Genomic DNA, 17,839 nt, shown 5'->3' with positions numbered 1-17,839 from the left:
AGCAGACCGCCACAGATTCTAAATGAGGTATTAGTCGACACAGCATAATTAAGTGACTGAACTAATAAACTGTTGGACCACAGCAAGTTGGCAGAAATGCATTTTCAACAGGGTATCTTGGTCCAAGTCTGACCAGGGTGGTTCTGCTTATCCCCTGGCCAGACTTAACCACTGCCTTCCTGATCTGCAGACAGTCAACAGGGCTACTGTGCTCCCCAAACATCCATTATCAGCCAGCATAACTGGGGCAGGTGCTGACACTTGTTCACCTGTTTTCATGCCTGTCTGTGGTCTCCCCTGGGTAAGGCTTGGCAGGGTCAACCCAGAACGCGTGTTAAGAGAGTTGTACACGTTATCAGGGATCTCAGTCTTGTTAGATCAGATCAGAGTTTTTGTTTTTTCCTTTTTTTCTTTTAAACGTGATGTTTAGTGGCATGTAGGAAAACAATATTTAAAATGTAGAGGACACTAGCCTAATCTGAGTAGCCAAATATGTTTAAAAGTAATGTTCTAGTTTTTGTTGAGTAAACTGCCGCTGCAAACTTTTGTTGTATATTGAACACTGCACCAGTGTCGCCCACAAATGAGTGAAAAGTGACGGCACGCTGTGTGGCTGTGGGCGTTACAAAAATGTACACTCAGAAGAACGTTATGGTGGCAAGCTGGAGCTTGGCAGTGCCAGCACTGCCGGGTACACGTGTCCTCGGACCAAAATATAGTAGCATAGATTGTTTCGGGCAAACTGCTGAGGGTGCAGGACGCTGTTTCTCTCTAGTCAATCAACTTGCGTGGGCGAACTAGTGCCGAAACGGACGCAGAACTTTTCTCAAGGGAACCCAACAGCTAACGAAATACAAATGATGGGCGAGGACCGTTTTCACCCCCTTCTTCTTCTTTGGTCAGTTGCCCTCAGTTTTTTACAAGGAAGATTCGACAGGCTGGTTTTGTCATTGCTCTGACGTCACGCTGCTGAATGAACCTGACAAGCTTGGTATAAAAGTCGGGTTTGGATCCAATGTCGAGAGGACGATCTAGTGTTCAAAGTCATAATTGCCAGCACCTTGAGTGAGTGAATATGCTGCCGCCGGTCCATTCTCTATTTGTTCCAGTGCTAATTCTTCTCACTGTTAATACTCTGGCCTCTTATGGTAAGTATTCAGATGTTATTGCTGCAAGTTGGTGTTCTGTTAATTTTGATAGGCCAACTATTAGACTATTTGCTTTATAAAATGACCTAGGTTTCTCTCTTGGCTAACAGATTTGTACACTTGTATTACAAATTACCAGTCGTCACACAATAGATTTATTTCTTAATTGTCAGTTGACATTTTCACATTTTCCCACTTGCAATCTCTCTCTCTCTCTCTCTCTCTCTCTCTCTCTCTCTCTCTCTCTCTAGTAATGCATGCATTTATGCTTGTTTTAGATTCAATACAGAATGTGTTCATTTTGAAACCTAAATTTATTTATAGGATTAGCAAACAATTTGAATCTAAAACCTGCAAACTACAAAAAATATTATTTAGGATTTTGTCCTGATGCAAATACGCAATTCTGTATTTGCCCTCGCCTGTCAGAACCACACATAACAGATTGTCAGCAATTTTAGACATCCTCTGGTACAAGCTTAGATGTAGTAGCCATGGAAACAGAAGCAAGGTGTGAAGTGGTACCTTAGATTTAGATAACCAGATGCTTAAAAGTGTCTGAACCCACAGACACTCTAGGTGATTCAGGTATGTTGTAAAAACGTTAATTTGCACCCCACAAATGCCTCTTGTATGGATGCAAAAATAGTGGGATGTTTAGTTATATATAATATAACCTAGCTAGCCCACACAAGACTAGATGAGTTTCTGGTGTGCAAGTGCACTTGTATAAATGTTTGAGGGTCTTATGCATGAGAATCTATCCTGGAGAAAGAGGAAAGGATGGGAGACTGAACTTGTTAAATGGTGGGAGAAGGGGGGAAGGTGACATTGTGAGCCCCTGCTGTTAATGGGAGTGTTGACCCCGCAGGAATTTTTTCAGCATGTCCTTTGAACAAAAGACAGCTGATTTAAGAATTGAAAAGAAGAATTTAGCTGCTATGCTGCCACAGTGTAAACGGTTCAGCGATATTCCAGATACAATGTATTTTTTGTCCTCTGTGATGACGACATAAAGTTGCCCAGGAGAAGAAATAAGGTGTCTACTACAGTACAGTATTACGTTGAGAATTATATGCCTGCTTTCTGTTGTCTATCTACTGAATATAGCACTTTAAAATGATTGTCTGCCTGCATAGTGGTTCCAGTAGACATCCCACTCATTTTATTCCCTTTATAACATGTGGTTACTTTATTAAAACCACTTATTTAGCCTCTATGGGTACAGTTTTATACCTCCTACCCTGGTAGGCTACTGGTTCGGCGCAATTGCAGGACCTGTCTGACTAAAAGACTGCAACTGATCAGGATGTTTCTTGTGAACTTGAGCAGATACGGTATACCCTAGAACCCCCCCCCCACACACACACACACACACACACATACACACACACACAGACCGACTCAGACACACAATCCCTGAGAGACTTCACAGCTTCCTAAAAGTCTTTCCAGAAAAAATGATGTGACCAATTGAGGGTTGGTCTGTCGACTAGCAGGGGTGCGACCCACTGACTGGAACCGGCTGGTACCGTCCAGTATAGAGCAGGGGCCAGCCTGCTCCAGACTGCATTATGATTCCTCCATGGTTTAGCACGGGCACTTATTGTGTCCAGTCCATTAGAGCCTTGTCACTTGCTGGGGTGTGCGTGGCTCTTTTAAAATGATGTCTGTTGGCTGGAGTCTTTAACCACACACACTAACTTCGGTATCATTGGGGTTTTATAATGACCTGTTTGCTTTCTCTCTCTTGTGTTGCAGGAGCCAAGTGGACATATACTGGTGAGTGTTGTTTCTGGGTGTTGTCAATCTTAGAGCAATGTTTATAATCGGGTGGTTTCTTTGTGGGTATGCCATGGTGGTACAGATAGATGATTTTACAGCACTCTCTCTCTCTGTCTGTCTCTGTTTGTCTCTCTCTCTCTCTCTCCTTGTCCACTGTGATTATGATTTCTGCCGAGGCTGGTTTTAATGTGAGGTCAGGTACAGTTATGATTTATTTGTTTTTATTTGTTATCATCAGTGCCACCACTGATGTGAGTTATTTGGTGGCCGTCAGGGTAATTACAGACAAGTGCTTCAATAACAAACAGCAAGACTTGTCAGATTCGTAATCATTCAAGCATTCTGTGTTGCGTCATAAAAACAACATATTATGAAAAGAGGGTGCTCTCAACAAATAATTTAAGGCTCGTAATGTAATTATACATAGACAGACAGACAGTCAAACCTGTACATGCAAGCCTATAAACTCACACACACACACACACATTCATGCACACACATTCACTGTTGCTTGTGCTCACACACTTGTCCACATACATATAAGCATGAACATGCTCGTCCCCATAAAATGACATCTAGGATGGCATGACAGTAGATCTCTATTTCTTGTACTGTCACTATTGTGGAAAACCCCCAGTTTAGAAAAGAATCAGTGTTGAATCTTAATTCTTCTGTGAGCAGACAAAGCTTTCAAGATCAGTGCTGTATCTCTCAGCCTGAAGATGCAGATCATCATCAACAACACTGTCATCACAGTCAAAGGCTCGCCTTCAGTCACTGTAACCAATCACAACCCTTAGTTTGGCCCTTGTGAGTCATGGCTATTTATGGACTCCATTTCGTACCCTGTTGTCTCTGGCATTGCCAGTTTTCCTAACCAGTGCAACCATTCACATCATTTAGTACGCACTATAAGGGTATCAAGAACAACAAACTCCCCCTGGCTGCAAAGTGTGTGTGTGTGTGTGTGTGTGTATTGGGGGAGGGTGGGGGTGGGGGGTGGGCGGTTAGAAGGGGCTGCTGTGGGAATGGAAACCTCGTCCTCTAGAAAGCCACCTCGTCCTCTAGAAAGCCACCTCGTCCTCTAGAAAGCGACCTCATCCTGACCTCTACTGAAACCGATCTTCTGTGTTAATCATCTGCATGTGCCAAATGTCAGGCTCCGTTTGAAAAAAAAGCAGCAGCAATTACAGCAGCTCACGTGTTGCTCTCCAGAAACCTCCTCTTGCCCCCCCCCCCCCAACCCCAGTTCTATTTGAAGAGGCTACTCAGGTCATTACCCACTCTTACATAAAGTTACCGAGTGTAGCACCCCTTCTCAAGCCAGGTGAATTGCCTGATAAGATCAGGACAAACCAAAGGCTTATTTTGGCAGAGTGGCAGAGGGCAGATTGTATAGTCTACTCAGAGCTGCTTACCAGGACAATATTTGCCACTGCATTGTGACTTCTTTTTGTTTGACAAACAAAGAAAAGACACTACTACTGAACTGGGTGCATGACTAGTGGGTGCTGGAAAACTAAACATCCTGTATCTTCTTACTCCTTGTGGGTTTATGCATGATAAGTCCAATTTATGTCATTTTATTTGAACAAGTAGGAGGTGACTGTGGAATGAGTACACAATACAATGAGATCATAGTTTGATCAGGACCCAGTATGCTACAAGGGCAGGTGAGTTGAATAAAGATGATCTCTCTGTACTGGTAAAGCAGTGAAAGCTGTTCAGGCTAGACTAGGCTAGCTGGGTCTCCTTGTCATAAGAATTAGTGTTGTCCATCAACATGTTGTTATGCTAGGGTATGCAAAAACAGGACACTGGAAAAAAAGTGGCAATCCTGGAAGAAGGGGATGAAAGTCATGCAGGGTAGTGGTCTGATGACGCTCTTGCCCTGAAAAGAACCTAGCACCATTCGCATCATCTTCTCTCTCATCAAACCAGGAAGAGGCCTGGGGCTGCTGTTGGTGAACTATGACCCTTGGGCCCTGTGGCATTTTCAGTTGAGTTGACTGGAGCTGAGTCAAGCTCCTTCATGTCTGTTTCTCTCTCTCCCGGATTCGGCCTCACGCAAGAGAACTCGATGTCCGTGAAACAAAGATGATGTTCGCTGTTCGCAAGTACTGCGGATACAACACAACCTCAAATGTCACTTGCTCTTTTCCCCAGGTAGCCAGCGTTATTCTAAAGCCAATGAGTCGATGAGTTGAACCCTGACTTTGCTCAGTTGCAAGGTCACTTTCAAAAGACCACCAGACAAACTTGCACAAGTCATCCTAATCTGATGTAGACGAGCCTTGATGGTTGAAACATCTTTGAGTAAGAACCCCTCTCATTTTTTTTCTGGCCAACCACGTCATGCTTACATTTTTCATGACGTCAAAGCGGTTTACCCCCCTCCAGCTGGACAGCTTTGGTGTTCGTCCACTCCCCCAGAGTGGAAGTCTGAAATTCCTGTCACGACTTCATGACTGAGCACCAACAGTTCCAAGCGCCCAACTCGGGCCAAGCAACACAGACTAGGGGATTACTAGAGGCGAGCAATGTGACTGTGTGTTTGTGTGTGTGTGTGTGTGTTTGTGTGTGTGTGTGTGTGTGTGTATGTGTGTGTGTATGTGTGTGTGTGTGTGTGTGTGTGTGTGTGTGTGTGTGTGTGTGTGTGTGTGTGTGTGAGTGTTAAGGGGGCGAGGTTGCTGCTCCAATTAAAATGGAAAATGAAGTGTGGTGTGAATAATTATGTGCAGACAGACTTGGAGTGTTTTTTTTTTCCTTTATTTTTTTTTGTTGTTAAGGGATGCTGCTTTCATTACGGGCAACTCTCCTCTCCTAGTGTCCTCTCAAACAGTGTCAGTTGCTTTATGCCTCGAAGCGGCAAGACAAACTGTCTTGGCAGGCTGTCCTCAGTTCCACACGTTCTACACTCTTTTTGGGACTCTACTGAAACATTTTTGGAAGGCTGCTATTTCAGAGCGCGACAGTTGGAGTCTGTGTGTCACACTCTGAAACTCCCAACAACCCTGTCAGCCACAGCGCATCTTTTCTTATAGCTATGAAATGCTATGTATGCTTTCTGCGGGTTTTGGTCGTATAACTGTCACTATCCTCAGGCTTAGTCTTGAACATACTTGGGGGTTGTTGGATTTTACTGTCAGTTATATCACACATAAACACACATGTGCCACGCACGTACACACACGCACACACACGCAAACACACACACACATACACACACACACACATTGCAGTACATTTCATAACAGAAGACATGTCTTCTTAAAGCTGTAGTTCCCAAAACATCAGTGGTCTATCCTCATATGCTAATCATGTCAGGCTAATGTCTAAGTTTCCAAGTGAGGCTAAGTACTAAAAGTTTGACAACTGAATCAGTTGTCAGTTGTCTTTGGTCACTGACGCTTTTCTAGATAACTGAATAGATGCAGCATTTAATTTGCAGAGCCAAAGATTGAATTGATGACCTCTAGTATGAGGCTGAGTAACTGATGGAAAGAATTGACATTTTTGGAAGAGGTGTCCCTTTAAATGCAGTAGAAAACAAACGATTATTTTTTGGGGTTATTTATGCCTTTTTTGTCATGTTTAATTATACTCTGTAAAGAGAGTCATTTGCACGCAGCTATTAATCACATGCTCATTGAATTGGTCTTTGGATCATCTGTAGAAACAAGCTAACATGCTTGTCAGTAGTGTAAAAGAAGCCATCTACTGCCCTTTTTGTGTTTTCTCACAATAAAGAGATTTGTTTTGGATTTTGGTGCGTTTGCTCAGTTTTCTCAGCGGTCTGCACTCCAAGAACAGTCATGAAATTCACGGGATTAGTGAAATCTCTGAAAAGCCCATTTGTATCCTTCTCTGCCGCGGCCGCCCCCAACTGCAGCGCCCAGTTCCGCATCAGAGGACTGCAGGAAGCCCAGACATGTTGCACTGGATGTGTGAGAGAGTCTGCGAATCCATCTCGGTTCCAGTGCCTTTCAGCACCAGAGCGGCCTGTCAATCACGCGTTGCCAAGGCAATGATGGTGGCCGTGGACAAGCATCTCGTGTATTGAGAGGATCCCCGCCTGCCCTCAGCGGAAGACCACCTCTTGGAGCGCGACAGAGAAATGGGTCACCCTGCACATACCAGCACTCTTTTTTTGGGTTCCACACGTCGTTGTGCAAACCTCTAATTTAGAAAGGGGCCCGGCACGGTCCCGGTCTGCCTTGGACTTGCTCTGCAAATAGCAGGCTGTTCTCCTTCAAACACTTGAGGCCTAGCGGCGCAACCGCTGAACAGGCAACGTGTGGTAGCCCCCTTCCAGCTTACCGCTTCTCTAGCCACACACACACACACACACTCTCAGCTGTGGCTCTGTGTGTGTGCAGACAACATTGTGTGCTCATGTATCGCTCCTAAGGTGAACGTCTCTGTATGCGCTTCCCCCCTCTCTCTCTCTCTCTCTCTCTCTCCTCAGTGTGCTACACTACAGCTCATGATTGGTGGGTGTGCCTTTTCTCGTAACCAGCCATATAATAGAGTAATTAAACATCTCGAGGCCTTTTCTTTACTAAAGGGTAAAACTGGATCCTACAGGGGCACAGCATCACTCAAGTTCAGGGAGAGTTCAGAGTGTCTTAGAAAGACAAAGGTTTGGGCTGGTTCTCCAGAAGCCTCTGAAGAGACAAGTAAAGCCTCTAGCAGAGGCACAGTGGGGACCCTAGAGACCCTGCATTGCAAGAGTTCAGAAGGCTATCAGCAACACTGGTTGCTCAGGAGGCTCTGTAGTGAGAGAGTGCTCAGATTATACACAAACTGTCTTAACAGCAATTTATTTTTAAGGTTGGCAGTTGGGATTGTTTAAGATGATGTTTAGTAATGACTATAAGGTATGAATTTGAATTTCAGCAAACCATCTGTAAAGCCTGTAGGCAGACATTGTGCGTAAAGTGTATACACTTTCTCCATCTTGTGTAGGTCCAGATGGGGAAGATCACTGGGCCCAACACTACCCCTTTTGTGGTGGGCCGTTCCAATCCCCCATCGATATCCAGACCCCTCTCCTGAGGTACGAACCTAACCTGGCACCAATTGAGCTACGGAACTATGACCTCTCTCAGAATGAACAGCTTACCCTCAGCAACAACGGACACTCAGGTAAGCTGCATGGCACAAAGTATACTACGTATTATGTACAGTATATGTGAAATGGAGAGGTGACTGATATGTAGCAGTTGCTTCACCTGAAGCAACATGGACTGGAAATGGCTGGTTTGTAAATTGAACTGGGGCTGACCGACTGTGGGGCTCCTCTACCACTGCTCCATAACACAGTGTGTGTGTGTGTGCGTGTGTGTGTGCGTGTGTGGGTATGCGCGCGTGTGTGTGTGTGTGTGTGTGTGTGTGTGTGTGTGTGTGTGTGTGTGTGTGTGTGTGTGTGTGTGTGTGTGTGTGTGTGTGTGTCTAGATTAAGATGCTTCATTAATCTAAAGTGACTCACTTTTTCTGCGACTCTTTGAAGGTTTTGATGCACGTGTCACTTTACCTCCACAGCTGTTCTCAGTGGCAGATCCACCAAATGTACCGTTTAGAACAGTAATCCCAGTGTTAAATGTTGAGAGCATGGGACAGCATGCTTGTGGCTTACGCATGATGTCTGTCTCAGGACAGACATGAAAGAGAGCCATCCATACTGTAGCTGCTCAAGAGAAAGATTTATTAAGATTTATGCAAGGTGGTTCTTTTGAGACTCCTTTCATCCCCACTGCAGACAATGGAACACTGGCACCTGCTAAAGTCTGTATAGGGAGGCATTACCAAACGACTGACTATTTCAGTTTCACCCTGTAATTCTGGAGTTTATGATCCAAAATATGGGCACAATCCCTTTGTAATCCTTTTTGAAGTCTGGATATGATTTATTGTAATCACAACCCCGTGGTTTGAAAATAATCCTCCCGAAGAACAAATATTTTACATTTGATAAATGGAAAAAATCGAAGACAATCTAGAATTAGGGTGATGAGGATGTGCCCATAAACTGCAGTCGTTCGTTATAACCGGCCCTTCTCTATCTCTTAATTTCGGGGTCAACATGGAGAAAATGACAGGAGGTCCTTTTTCATCCCCCATCTCTCCTCAACCACAGCAATTTTCTGCACTTGCCCTCTTATTATGATAGCTGCCCATGTACGCAAACGATGCAAGCGTTCATCGTCTCTTTGGTCTGGGAAACGTCAAGGCCGCTGCCTTAGTCATCAGCTGCTCTCCAGGTAGCGTAGCAGCACGTAGCGCACTTCACAACCAAGCTCCTCATGAGACTGTGGTCACCCCCTCGCTTTATTCTTAGTGCTGGTGTTTGGTTGAGAAGTGTATAATTAAGGCCTATTACCCTAACACAGACATAAACATGGTATGTGTCAGTGTGCACACGTATGTGGAGGATCCCTGAGAAAATATTGTTGTTGTTGCGTGATTTATGTGCATCTCGTTACAGGGCCAAACTCCAGTCTGTGCCCTGGCCTTGGCGTAATGCTGCGTGCCACGTAATGATAGAATGGGCCTTGTGTGTCTTGTTGGATGGGTCCCTTGTTAGGAGTGACGAAGGCTCCGAGATGGGGCTGCCAGCCAGCACCTGATCCCTTCAGCCTTGAGGCATCTAAACCTCAAGCATGCAGCATGTGTAACCATAGATAGACGATGTTGAGGTGCATAGTGTAGTTGAGTGTACGTCGCTGAACGATTGAATTCCTTCCCAGACAAGAGCATTCCTGTTGTAATTATTTAATTACGTTTCTCTTTTTTTTTTACAGTGGCTGACATTTTCTCATCTGCTGATTTTCACCAGCTGCTGTGTTAGAGGCTATTAGCATGTTCTCAGGCACATTGTGGGGAGTGAAGCGTTTGTTGACAACTCTTGGCTGTGTGTAGGCGACTCTAGAGCGCTAGATTTTAATCTGAGCTGATTAGCGTTATGTAATTGTGCCTTTGATACCTCAACCTCAGTGAAGTGCAGTTAACCTCCCAAGGGCTACTTATGGGCTGCCAGTGGCTGCCACTGGGGTTGTTGTGGTGCTGGTGCTGGCACTAGCGCTAACGTTAACTGTTTAATGGATGCAGTTGAAGAGTCTGTCTCATTGAGTCCCCAGTCTGACAGAGCTGCGTAGTGTATCTGTGTCCACAGCAGTAGACTGCAGACAAACCTCTCCCCTCTCCCTCTCTTCAGCAGGTACACAGAACCACATACCGGTTCCCCACAGCAGTGGACTACTGACAAACTGAATCACTCAAATCATACCTGTAACGTTAGCCACAGCTGTGAACTACAGACAAAACGCTTACAGTATCCTCACAAAGTCAGACAGAAGCACATACCAATATGTTTTTTTTTCTACAAACACCTCTCCTCATACTAATTTGTCAGTCTGTCAGTACGCAGTCTGACGCACATACCTACAGACAGTAGTGGTGGACAGGACTACAAAGAGACCTTTCACACTGCATTGTGGGTACATGTTTGGCTGAACAGCATCCCTGTAGCAGCAGCAGACTTCATGTCTCACACATTATTTGCAGAACCACATACCTACATCCACACAGCTGCCACCCACACCATTCACAGTATCGTCAGCTACTGGCAGCCACTGAAGCTTATGTTTTTTTCCCCCAGGTATTCTTGTCCTGTAATCTGACAGGTTTTAAAAGCAGTGTGAAAATCTTGTCATAATTCCCGCCAGGACGATGAGCTTTCAGCTTTCCCTGACTGAGAGTGAGAACACTGAATGAACTATTTGTGGATGTTTCCCATATGCTGAAACTATTTACTCACAGGGGATGCATGGAGTATTCTTACTTTTTTCTAATTCGTCTTTGTGATTGAAACACCAATTAAGAATCATTCCCTGCTTAGAAACATTGAATTATGTTGATGTAAAGTGCTGACAATGTGTGGAAATATCATTTGGAGGCATTTCCTGCCAAATGAATGATGCTTTTTAATTAGAACCTTTAAGGATTAACACTGTTCTGTTGTATTGACTGAATTGAACCGAAGTGATCTATTGATGTGATGGTTTCTCTTTGAGTGGAGATCTTTTTTGGATTGTCGTGTCCTTAATCTCTGAATTGAACTGATTGACTGAATTGAAGTGGTCTATTGATGTGACGGTTTCTCTTTGAGTGGAGATCTTTTTTGGATTGTCGTGTCCTTAATCTCTGTGGAATGTCCTGATGCATCTGCAGAGTGTGTGTATCAAGCGCGGCGTGTCACTTCCTCTCCACAGTGCAGCTGTCCCTGCCCTCCAGGATGCACATCTCCAGCCTGCCCAACCGCTACTCGGCCGCCCAGCTGCACCTCCACTGGGGGTCGCTCACCCTGCTGCCCGGCTCTGAGCACACCGTCAATGGCAAGCAGTTCCCTGCAGAGGTGAGACACTCTGGAGGGTCGCAGGTCATATTACGCTCAGGGGTACCCACACAAAAGATAACCCCACATGGGAAACATCCATTTATACTCTAATCCCCCAGTATATAATCCATAGACTATGAATCATGAAGCTGAGTATATCAAACAGATGTCTCATCTGTCCATACAGTAGATATTTACGGGATGAAATGCATATACATAATGCCATTAGGATGTAGTCTCATTGCTGTTTTATGAGAGAGCCCTTTAATTATCCTGCTCAGGTTTAGATGCAGTCAGATGTCTGCAGGCATTCAACCAAGCTCTTTGTTTTCACGCAACCTAAGTCATTCATCAAATGCAAAATTAAAGAGGCCATCTTGCAAATTACACATGGAACATAAACCGTATATATTTTCATTAACAGTGCCATTTTAGCCATTTTCAATGTTGTCTATTTTATGTCAGTTTCACTTTTAGACGTGAAGGAAAAGATGGATGATGACATCAGAATATAACACGCCATTTAATTAGTCTACTGTTTGAACATTCCTCTGCTGTCTGCCATTATGGGCTATTATTTAAGACTTTTATGGGTGTGGTGGTGAGACATTTTTATGACAAGAATATTCCACCAGCCCTCAAACAAAGTGCAGATCTGCTGATGTTCTCCCAGGGCAAGGGACATAAATGCATGACACAAATTATGACTGAGCTTCTGACATGCCACGTTACTCTGAAGGACAGCATGCGGTACATAGTTAAGCATCACCATTGAGGGCAGGAACCATACGATTTATTCATTATAATGTGGTGAAAGTGCTTAACATTCAACACACTCTGGCATACATATACGGTTACTTTAGCTGATGCAACGACGCAAGGCTCTCTGTCTCTCTCTCTCTTTCTCTTTCTCCGTTTATATCTCTCCCCTCTCTCTGTCTGTCGTTCTGTCTCTCTTGAGCACTAGGAAGTTGGCGTGTATTTTCTAGCATACACCCATCAATGGAAGCAGAAACGGCTTATTGTGCAATTTGACTTGGTAATTGAACTCTCATTTGGTGTCTGGTCTTGCGGTTTGGCCTACTTTGCTACCCATCCCTATATTCTGCGGAGAAAATGTAACAGTCCCATTTCAGATTCCAAAAACATTTGCAGTGAATCAGGCACTTGCTTGCCTTTTAAGACTGGTTTGGAGGCAACAAATGTTAACCTGTATGTGTTTGATACGCTTCTGTCACTCAGAAGCGTCCCCTAGAAGAATCAAATACTATTGCCCTGAAGAGCACAGATCAGCTTGATCATATGCTGTAGTTATGTAACTTTATGGTGGTATAGTTAGTGTTATATCGGAGTCCTGATGTCGCCCTAGTTTCTCTCTCATGCTCAGGCTTATACGTGGGCCGTGTACTTACTGGTTCGTGTCTGTGCTCCAACTTTGTTCTGTGCAAACATGCACTTTAGAGTCCCACATCAAAAGTGTCAGCATTTGCATATTGCAAAGTATGAAGGACATGTCGGCGCAATATGGCTGAAGCTCCTAAACATTGCTGTAGTGAAATGCCAGCCATTATCACCCTTATGTGGCGACTCGTTTGAGTGCGGTGGCAGCCGGAGCTCATTTAAATACCTCTGTCCCCAGTAAATGTCTTCACATAACTGGGTGGCAGCCATTCAGTTTGTGGTCAGAATGTTTGTTTTGCCACTGGTCCTTGACATTATGAGAGTTTGTGTGTTGCCCTAATTTTTGGGCGAAAAAAGCCCTCGCTGCCCTTTTCCTGAGCATGCACAGAAGCGTGGGCGAGGAAGCCTCCTTTGAACAAGAGCAGAGCGGCTTAATATAGCTCGCCTTCTGGCCCAGTCATACTGTATGTTTCAGCTGTGAGAGCCATTCTGATGTAGAAAAAAAATCAAGAAAAAACAGAAGCAAGTGTAGTAGTACAGTAGCTATTATGCTCAAGAACCAGAACCACCAGATCCTGTAAATGTGATGACGCTAGCTCAGAGGGTTCCCGGAATAAGGAACGAAAAATGGCGCAACCTGCTCCTTGGTCTCACCACCTTTTATTACAACGCCATCAGTCCTCCTGACCAGAGTCTGGCTGGGTGTCTGTGGCGTGACCCAAGTTCTTCAGTGGACACTTTGAGCAGAGGGCTGTCTTCCTCTGTTTGACTCCCGGCTCACCGAGAGAAAACCACAAGTGCGCAGTCTCCTTTCTGCTCCTTAAGGACTACCGAATGAGGGACAGAGTCCTGTTCAAATGAGCACCTCCCTGAAATAGAGGAATTGTCCCCCCTCTTTATTCCCATGGCGACGCCGCGCCCTGCCTATAAATACTGCTGTTGTCCATGTCTGCATCAAACCCATGCCGGCCCTGATGCTCAGTGGGTACAACTCTCTCTCTCTCTCTCTCTCTCTCACACACACACACACACACACACTCCAGTGGGTCACTGGGTTTTGTCTCGTAGCAGTATTCCAGCCTGCACAGGGGTTGGATTCAGTGTGAGGCTTGGGCAGTGTGTGAAGTAGGGGCACTGAGACTGACAAATCACTGACCACTCTAGCCTCTCTCTGCAGACACCAGCCTGCAACTGGCATGGCTCTGGTTGTTTGTTGGAGGTGCAGTCAAATTTGCCAAATAGAGGCAAGCATTCAAGGCAGATACATTTTACATACTAACTTTGTTTGATGTGTAATATTTCTATTTCTTATCCAATAATAAGGCTTAGTACAGCGGTTGTGTTTGTCCCTGTGAATTACTTTCTTGAACTATTTGTTCACAGACATTCACAGTGGACTCAAAGCAAATGAGAAACTGTTTGTGAACAAACACTCCTGAAGGCTTGCCTTTGTTTGATATTTTTGAACACACCACTGGTGTGGATTTTGTCCTAATCAGATGTGGACCCAGTCTTTGTTTGATGTGAACGTGCTAATGGTGTGGAATTAAGTCCAGGCTTTAATGTGGAGTACACCTGGCACAGCTGCACCAACTCCGGGCCAAATGTGTTTCACAGTCGCTTCTGTGAGAGACTTCTTATCCAGTTCTGTTATCCACAATGTTGTGTGCAGACAGTAAGTGCTGTCTCCAGATCAGGCTTAAAATGATAGATCAGGGATGTTGGCCTACTGTATAAGTCTAGACAAGACTGTATGCTACTTGAACAATGCACACATATAAATGAGAGAGTAACTTCACAATAGGAACAAATGATTGCATAGCTAGAGATGTTTCATTGTATCCCTGTGTTATTTCGTATTGGTCAAGTGTATTCGGCACAATGTTATGGAAGAGCATATTATACTGTGAAATAGGCATGACTAATTATAATTTAAGAGGACTGTCCTCAGACTCTGTAAGAAAATATCTGCTATAGCTTCTTGAACTGGGCAAAGACTGTGTTTATTCTTGCAATATCCCTTAAAAAAAGGGAATCAAAAAAGCGTAAAACAGAAATGGTGTCCTTAAAGCCTTGAGGGCATACGAAAAACTGGAACACACTTGGAGTAAAGAGGGCTTTTCTGTCCTCTCACGGTTAATGAACCGTTTGAATTACCCTTGTGTACCCCTGTGCACCCCATCTGTCCTCTCACAGTTAGTGAACCGTTTGAATGTCCCCTGTGTATGAAATGTGCTGTATAAATAATCTTGCCTCGCCCTGCCTTTTGTCTAGCTGCACATTGTGCACTTCAACTCCGACAAGTACCCCAACGTGTCCATGGCTGTGGATAAGTCAGATGGCCTGGCTGTCCTGGGGGTTCTGATTGAGGTCGGTGCTGTTTTCTGTGTTTGTTCAGCAGGCGGAAAGAAGTTTGGGTTCTTTTGTAGTATTGGTGTCTCTCTCTCTCTTTCTCTCTCTCCCTGACTTGTTGGTCTTTTTTCCCCTAGATTGGTGAATTCAACCCAGCCTTTGATCACTTCCTGAAATTTGTGAAAGGCATTAAATACAGAGGTTGGAATTTTGCTTATTCACCCGTTAGCACACATTTGGTTTGATTGGCTCTACGGAAGCCCTGAAATGTGCCCTTTTCGTGCCTGTGAATTGTGTGTATTGGTTGTTCTAGATCAAAAGATTCAGGTCCCGGCCTTCAACATCAGAGAGCTCCTCCCACCTCGTCTGGATCAGTACTATCGCTATGACGGCTCTCTGACCACGCCCCCGTGCTATCCCAGTGTGCTCTGGACTGTGTTCCGCAGCCCTGTCACCTTCTCAGTCCAACAGGTGTGTCACAAAACAGACCTAGTTTACCGTCCTATTGCTCTGCTGGTACAGAATGGTATAGCCAATACAAAGTCTGTTTCCCCAAGAGATACAGTATATGTAATACATCATCCAATATGTAAACCTTCTCTTATAATCTAGATGGGACTGTGCTAAATAACTCCCCAGTGTTATTTAGTGTTGTGTATAAATAACAATGAATTAAATTGAACTGAATTGTAAAAATCTGATGTACAAAAACTCCAGTTGTTCTATTGTTAAGTCTAACAATCTATTGTGATATTGTTCCATCCTATTGTTTAAAAAGGATCTCAAGCTGTTCCCATAATATAGTAATTTTGGTGCGGTGCATCCTAAACCATGCCAGACAGCCAGTATAATAATCAAATGAGCATCATATATTCTTAGATGTAATTAGAACCACAGAAGTTTAATATGCATTGCCAATGGCGACCTCCATTGTTTTTTTAAGCGTCTGTTATTGTTCTGCATCACCAGTTCCAGGCCCTGGCGTCCGCCTTGTACTCCTCCAGTGTACAGGAGTCTGCCCCAGTGCTTCTGAACGGGAACTACAGGAAGCCGCAGCGCACGGACAACAGAGTCATTCTGGTGTCCTTCCAGGATGGTGAGTTGGGGTTTGGCATGCATCATGGGAACTTTGGGCTTAGCAAGCATGATGTATACAAGCTGGCTTACAGGCAAACCAAGCAACTGCAAAGCAACATTGGGATATAGTATGGTATTGATCTAGCTGGTTGTGGGCAGGAAGCTTCTTTTTATTGAGGGCTCTGGTGTGCAGGATTTGGGCTTTCCAAGGGCGAGGACAGTTGGCAAGGTGCTTCTGCATTGCAACCTGCTAGCGGTTTCTGGCAAAATGGCTTCTTCCTCCCTTTCCTGTCTTTTCCCACATCTATGACACGTTCATCCAGTGGATAGATCCTTTTCTGGGGGGCTCAGGGAGGATTCCTCCCTCCGAGACATCACAACAAATGTGATTCTCCCGCTGAACACAATGCAGGCCAGACTTTGGGTCGAAATTAGAAGCTCGGCGCTCGATGAATCTGTCTGCAGACTGGGTCTTGCCCACGGTGGTTTACCACTGGAACTTTCAGGATGAGTGAGATCTGCATCGCACTCATCACTCACATTTTCACCAACCTGTCTGCCCGACTGCTCTTACACTTGCGCTGGGGAAAATCTCTCTCTCTCTCTCTCTCTGTCTCTCTTAAAGCTTTTCCTCTGCATGGTATTACATCTGCACTTGACTTGAGCTGAATGGCTTTGAAACGTTTCCAAACTGGCCGACTGCGCGCTCCTCTTGCCCGGGTTTCCAGCTCCACTCCGTGGCTCCTCTGCTTAAGCTTGTCAGCGCGGGGACGGTCTGTAGCTTTGTCTGTCTGACCCCTCCGTGTGGTGTAATGTTAGGACGGGCGCTACATGGCATCCCGAAAGCGGCCACTGCCCTGCAGCGGAGACAGGTCATCCAGAAGCTGCTGGTGGGTGACCTGGCAGACCTGGCGGACGAGGGCCTGAACCAGCTGCTGCCCGCCGCCAGCCCCAAGCCCCGGACCGCCGGCAAGCGGAAAAACACCAGGAAGAGCCAGCGCACCCACGCTCCAGGCGTACACAAGCAGCGCTGGCAGCAAAACAACCTGCCCAGCGACACCACCGGTGGCCAGGGCGGCAGGAACGCCTACGCTCCCACCACAGGGTGGCAGAAGGGCGCGTACGGCGGGCAGCACGTGGGTAAGTACGGCGTGAGCGAGGCGGCACTGTGCTACGGCGCGCTGGCAGAGAAGACGGAGCGGCAGCTGAGGGGTGCCCACGGCCAGGGCCAGCTGACGCAGGTGCTCCGCAAGTCCGTCTTCCCCGAGCTCAACCTCCGCAGCTACCTGGCCTGCAGGTCCGAGCTGGACCTGGAGACCATCCGGCTCCTGCTCCGCAGGCGGCCCAGCGACGAGGCCAACGAGCTCGACCACTCGCTCACCATGGCAACTGCGGGTCGCAAGAAGAGGCCGGTGGTTTCGGATCGGGCACTGTCCAGAGCCACGACCAGGAGACCAGTGCGGTACTCCCAGTCAACAGTTCGCAAAAACAACGCCAACAACAACAACATCTATAACAACGCCTATAACAACGCCTACAACAATGCCCACAGACACAACCGAATCCAGCCCTTGGAATGGGAAGATTAAAGTGCTAAGATGCCACAGGAACTGAAAAGCCACTGTGAGCGTTCAGAAATGCTCTTCGGCACGGAGGACTCTCCTGCCACGTTTAAAGC

General features: G+C 45.7%; 1 protein-coding gene across 1 annotated transcript in view; it reads left to right on the top strand.

Moving 5' to 3' along the window:
- Positions 1–954: 954 nt before the first annotated feature.
- Positions 955–17,839, top strand: part of ca12 (carbonic anhydrase XII) — a 17,479-nt gene continuing 594 nt past the window's right edge. Inside the window, exons 1-9 of the mRNA XM_062547280.1 lie at positions 955–1,148; positions 2,910–2,930; positions 7,902–8,081; positions 11,207–11,349; positions 15,007–15,102; positions 15,222–15,285; positions 15,398–15,555; positions 16,054–16,180; positions 16,981–17,839. The exon at positions 16,981–17,839 is cut by the window's right edge and continues 594 nt beyond it. Of these exons, the coding sequence (XP_062403264.1) occupies positions 1,076–1,148; positions 2,910–2,930; positions 7,902–8,081; positions 11,207–11,349; positions 15,007–15,102; positions 15,222–15,285; positions 15,398–15,555; positions 16,054–16,180; positions 16,981–17,750 (1,632 nt within the window). The 5' untranslated portion in view covers positions 955–1,075 and the 3' untranslated portion in view covers positions 17,751–17,839. The remainder of the gene's footprint in view (positions 1,149–2,909; positions 2,931–7,901; positions 8,082–11,206; positions 11,350–15,006; positions 15,103–15,221; positions 15,286–15,397; positions 15,556–16,053; positions 16,181–16,980) is intronic.

Source organism: Sardina pilchardus, chromosome 10 (genome assembly GCF_963854185.1).
Source record: "Sardina pilchardus chromosome 10, fSarPil1.1, whole genome shotgun sequence".
In the NCBI taxonomy this organism is placed as follows: Eukaryota; Metazoa; Chordata; class Actinopteri; order Clupeiformes; family Clupeidae; genus Sardina; species Sardina pilchardus.
Note: the sequence above shows the minus strand (reverse complement) of the source record. Positions and strands in the feature narration are given on the sequence as shown.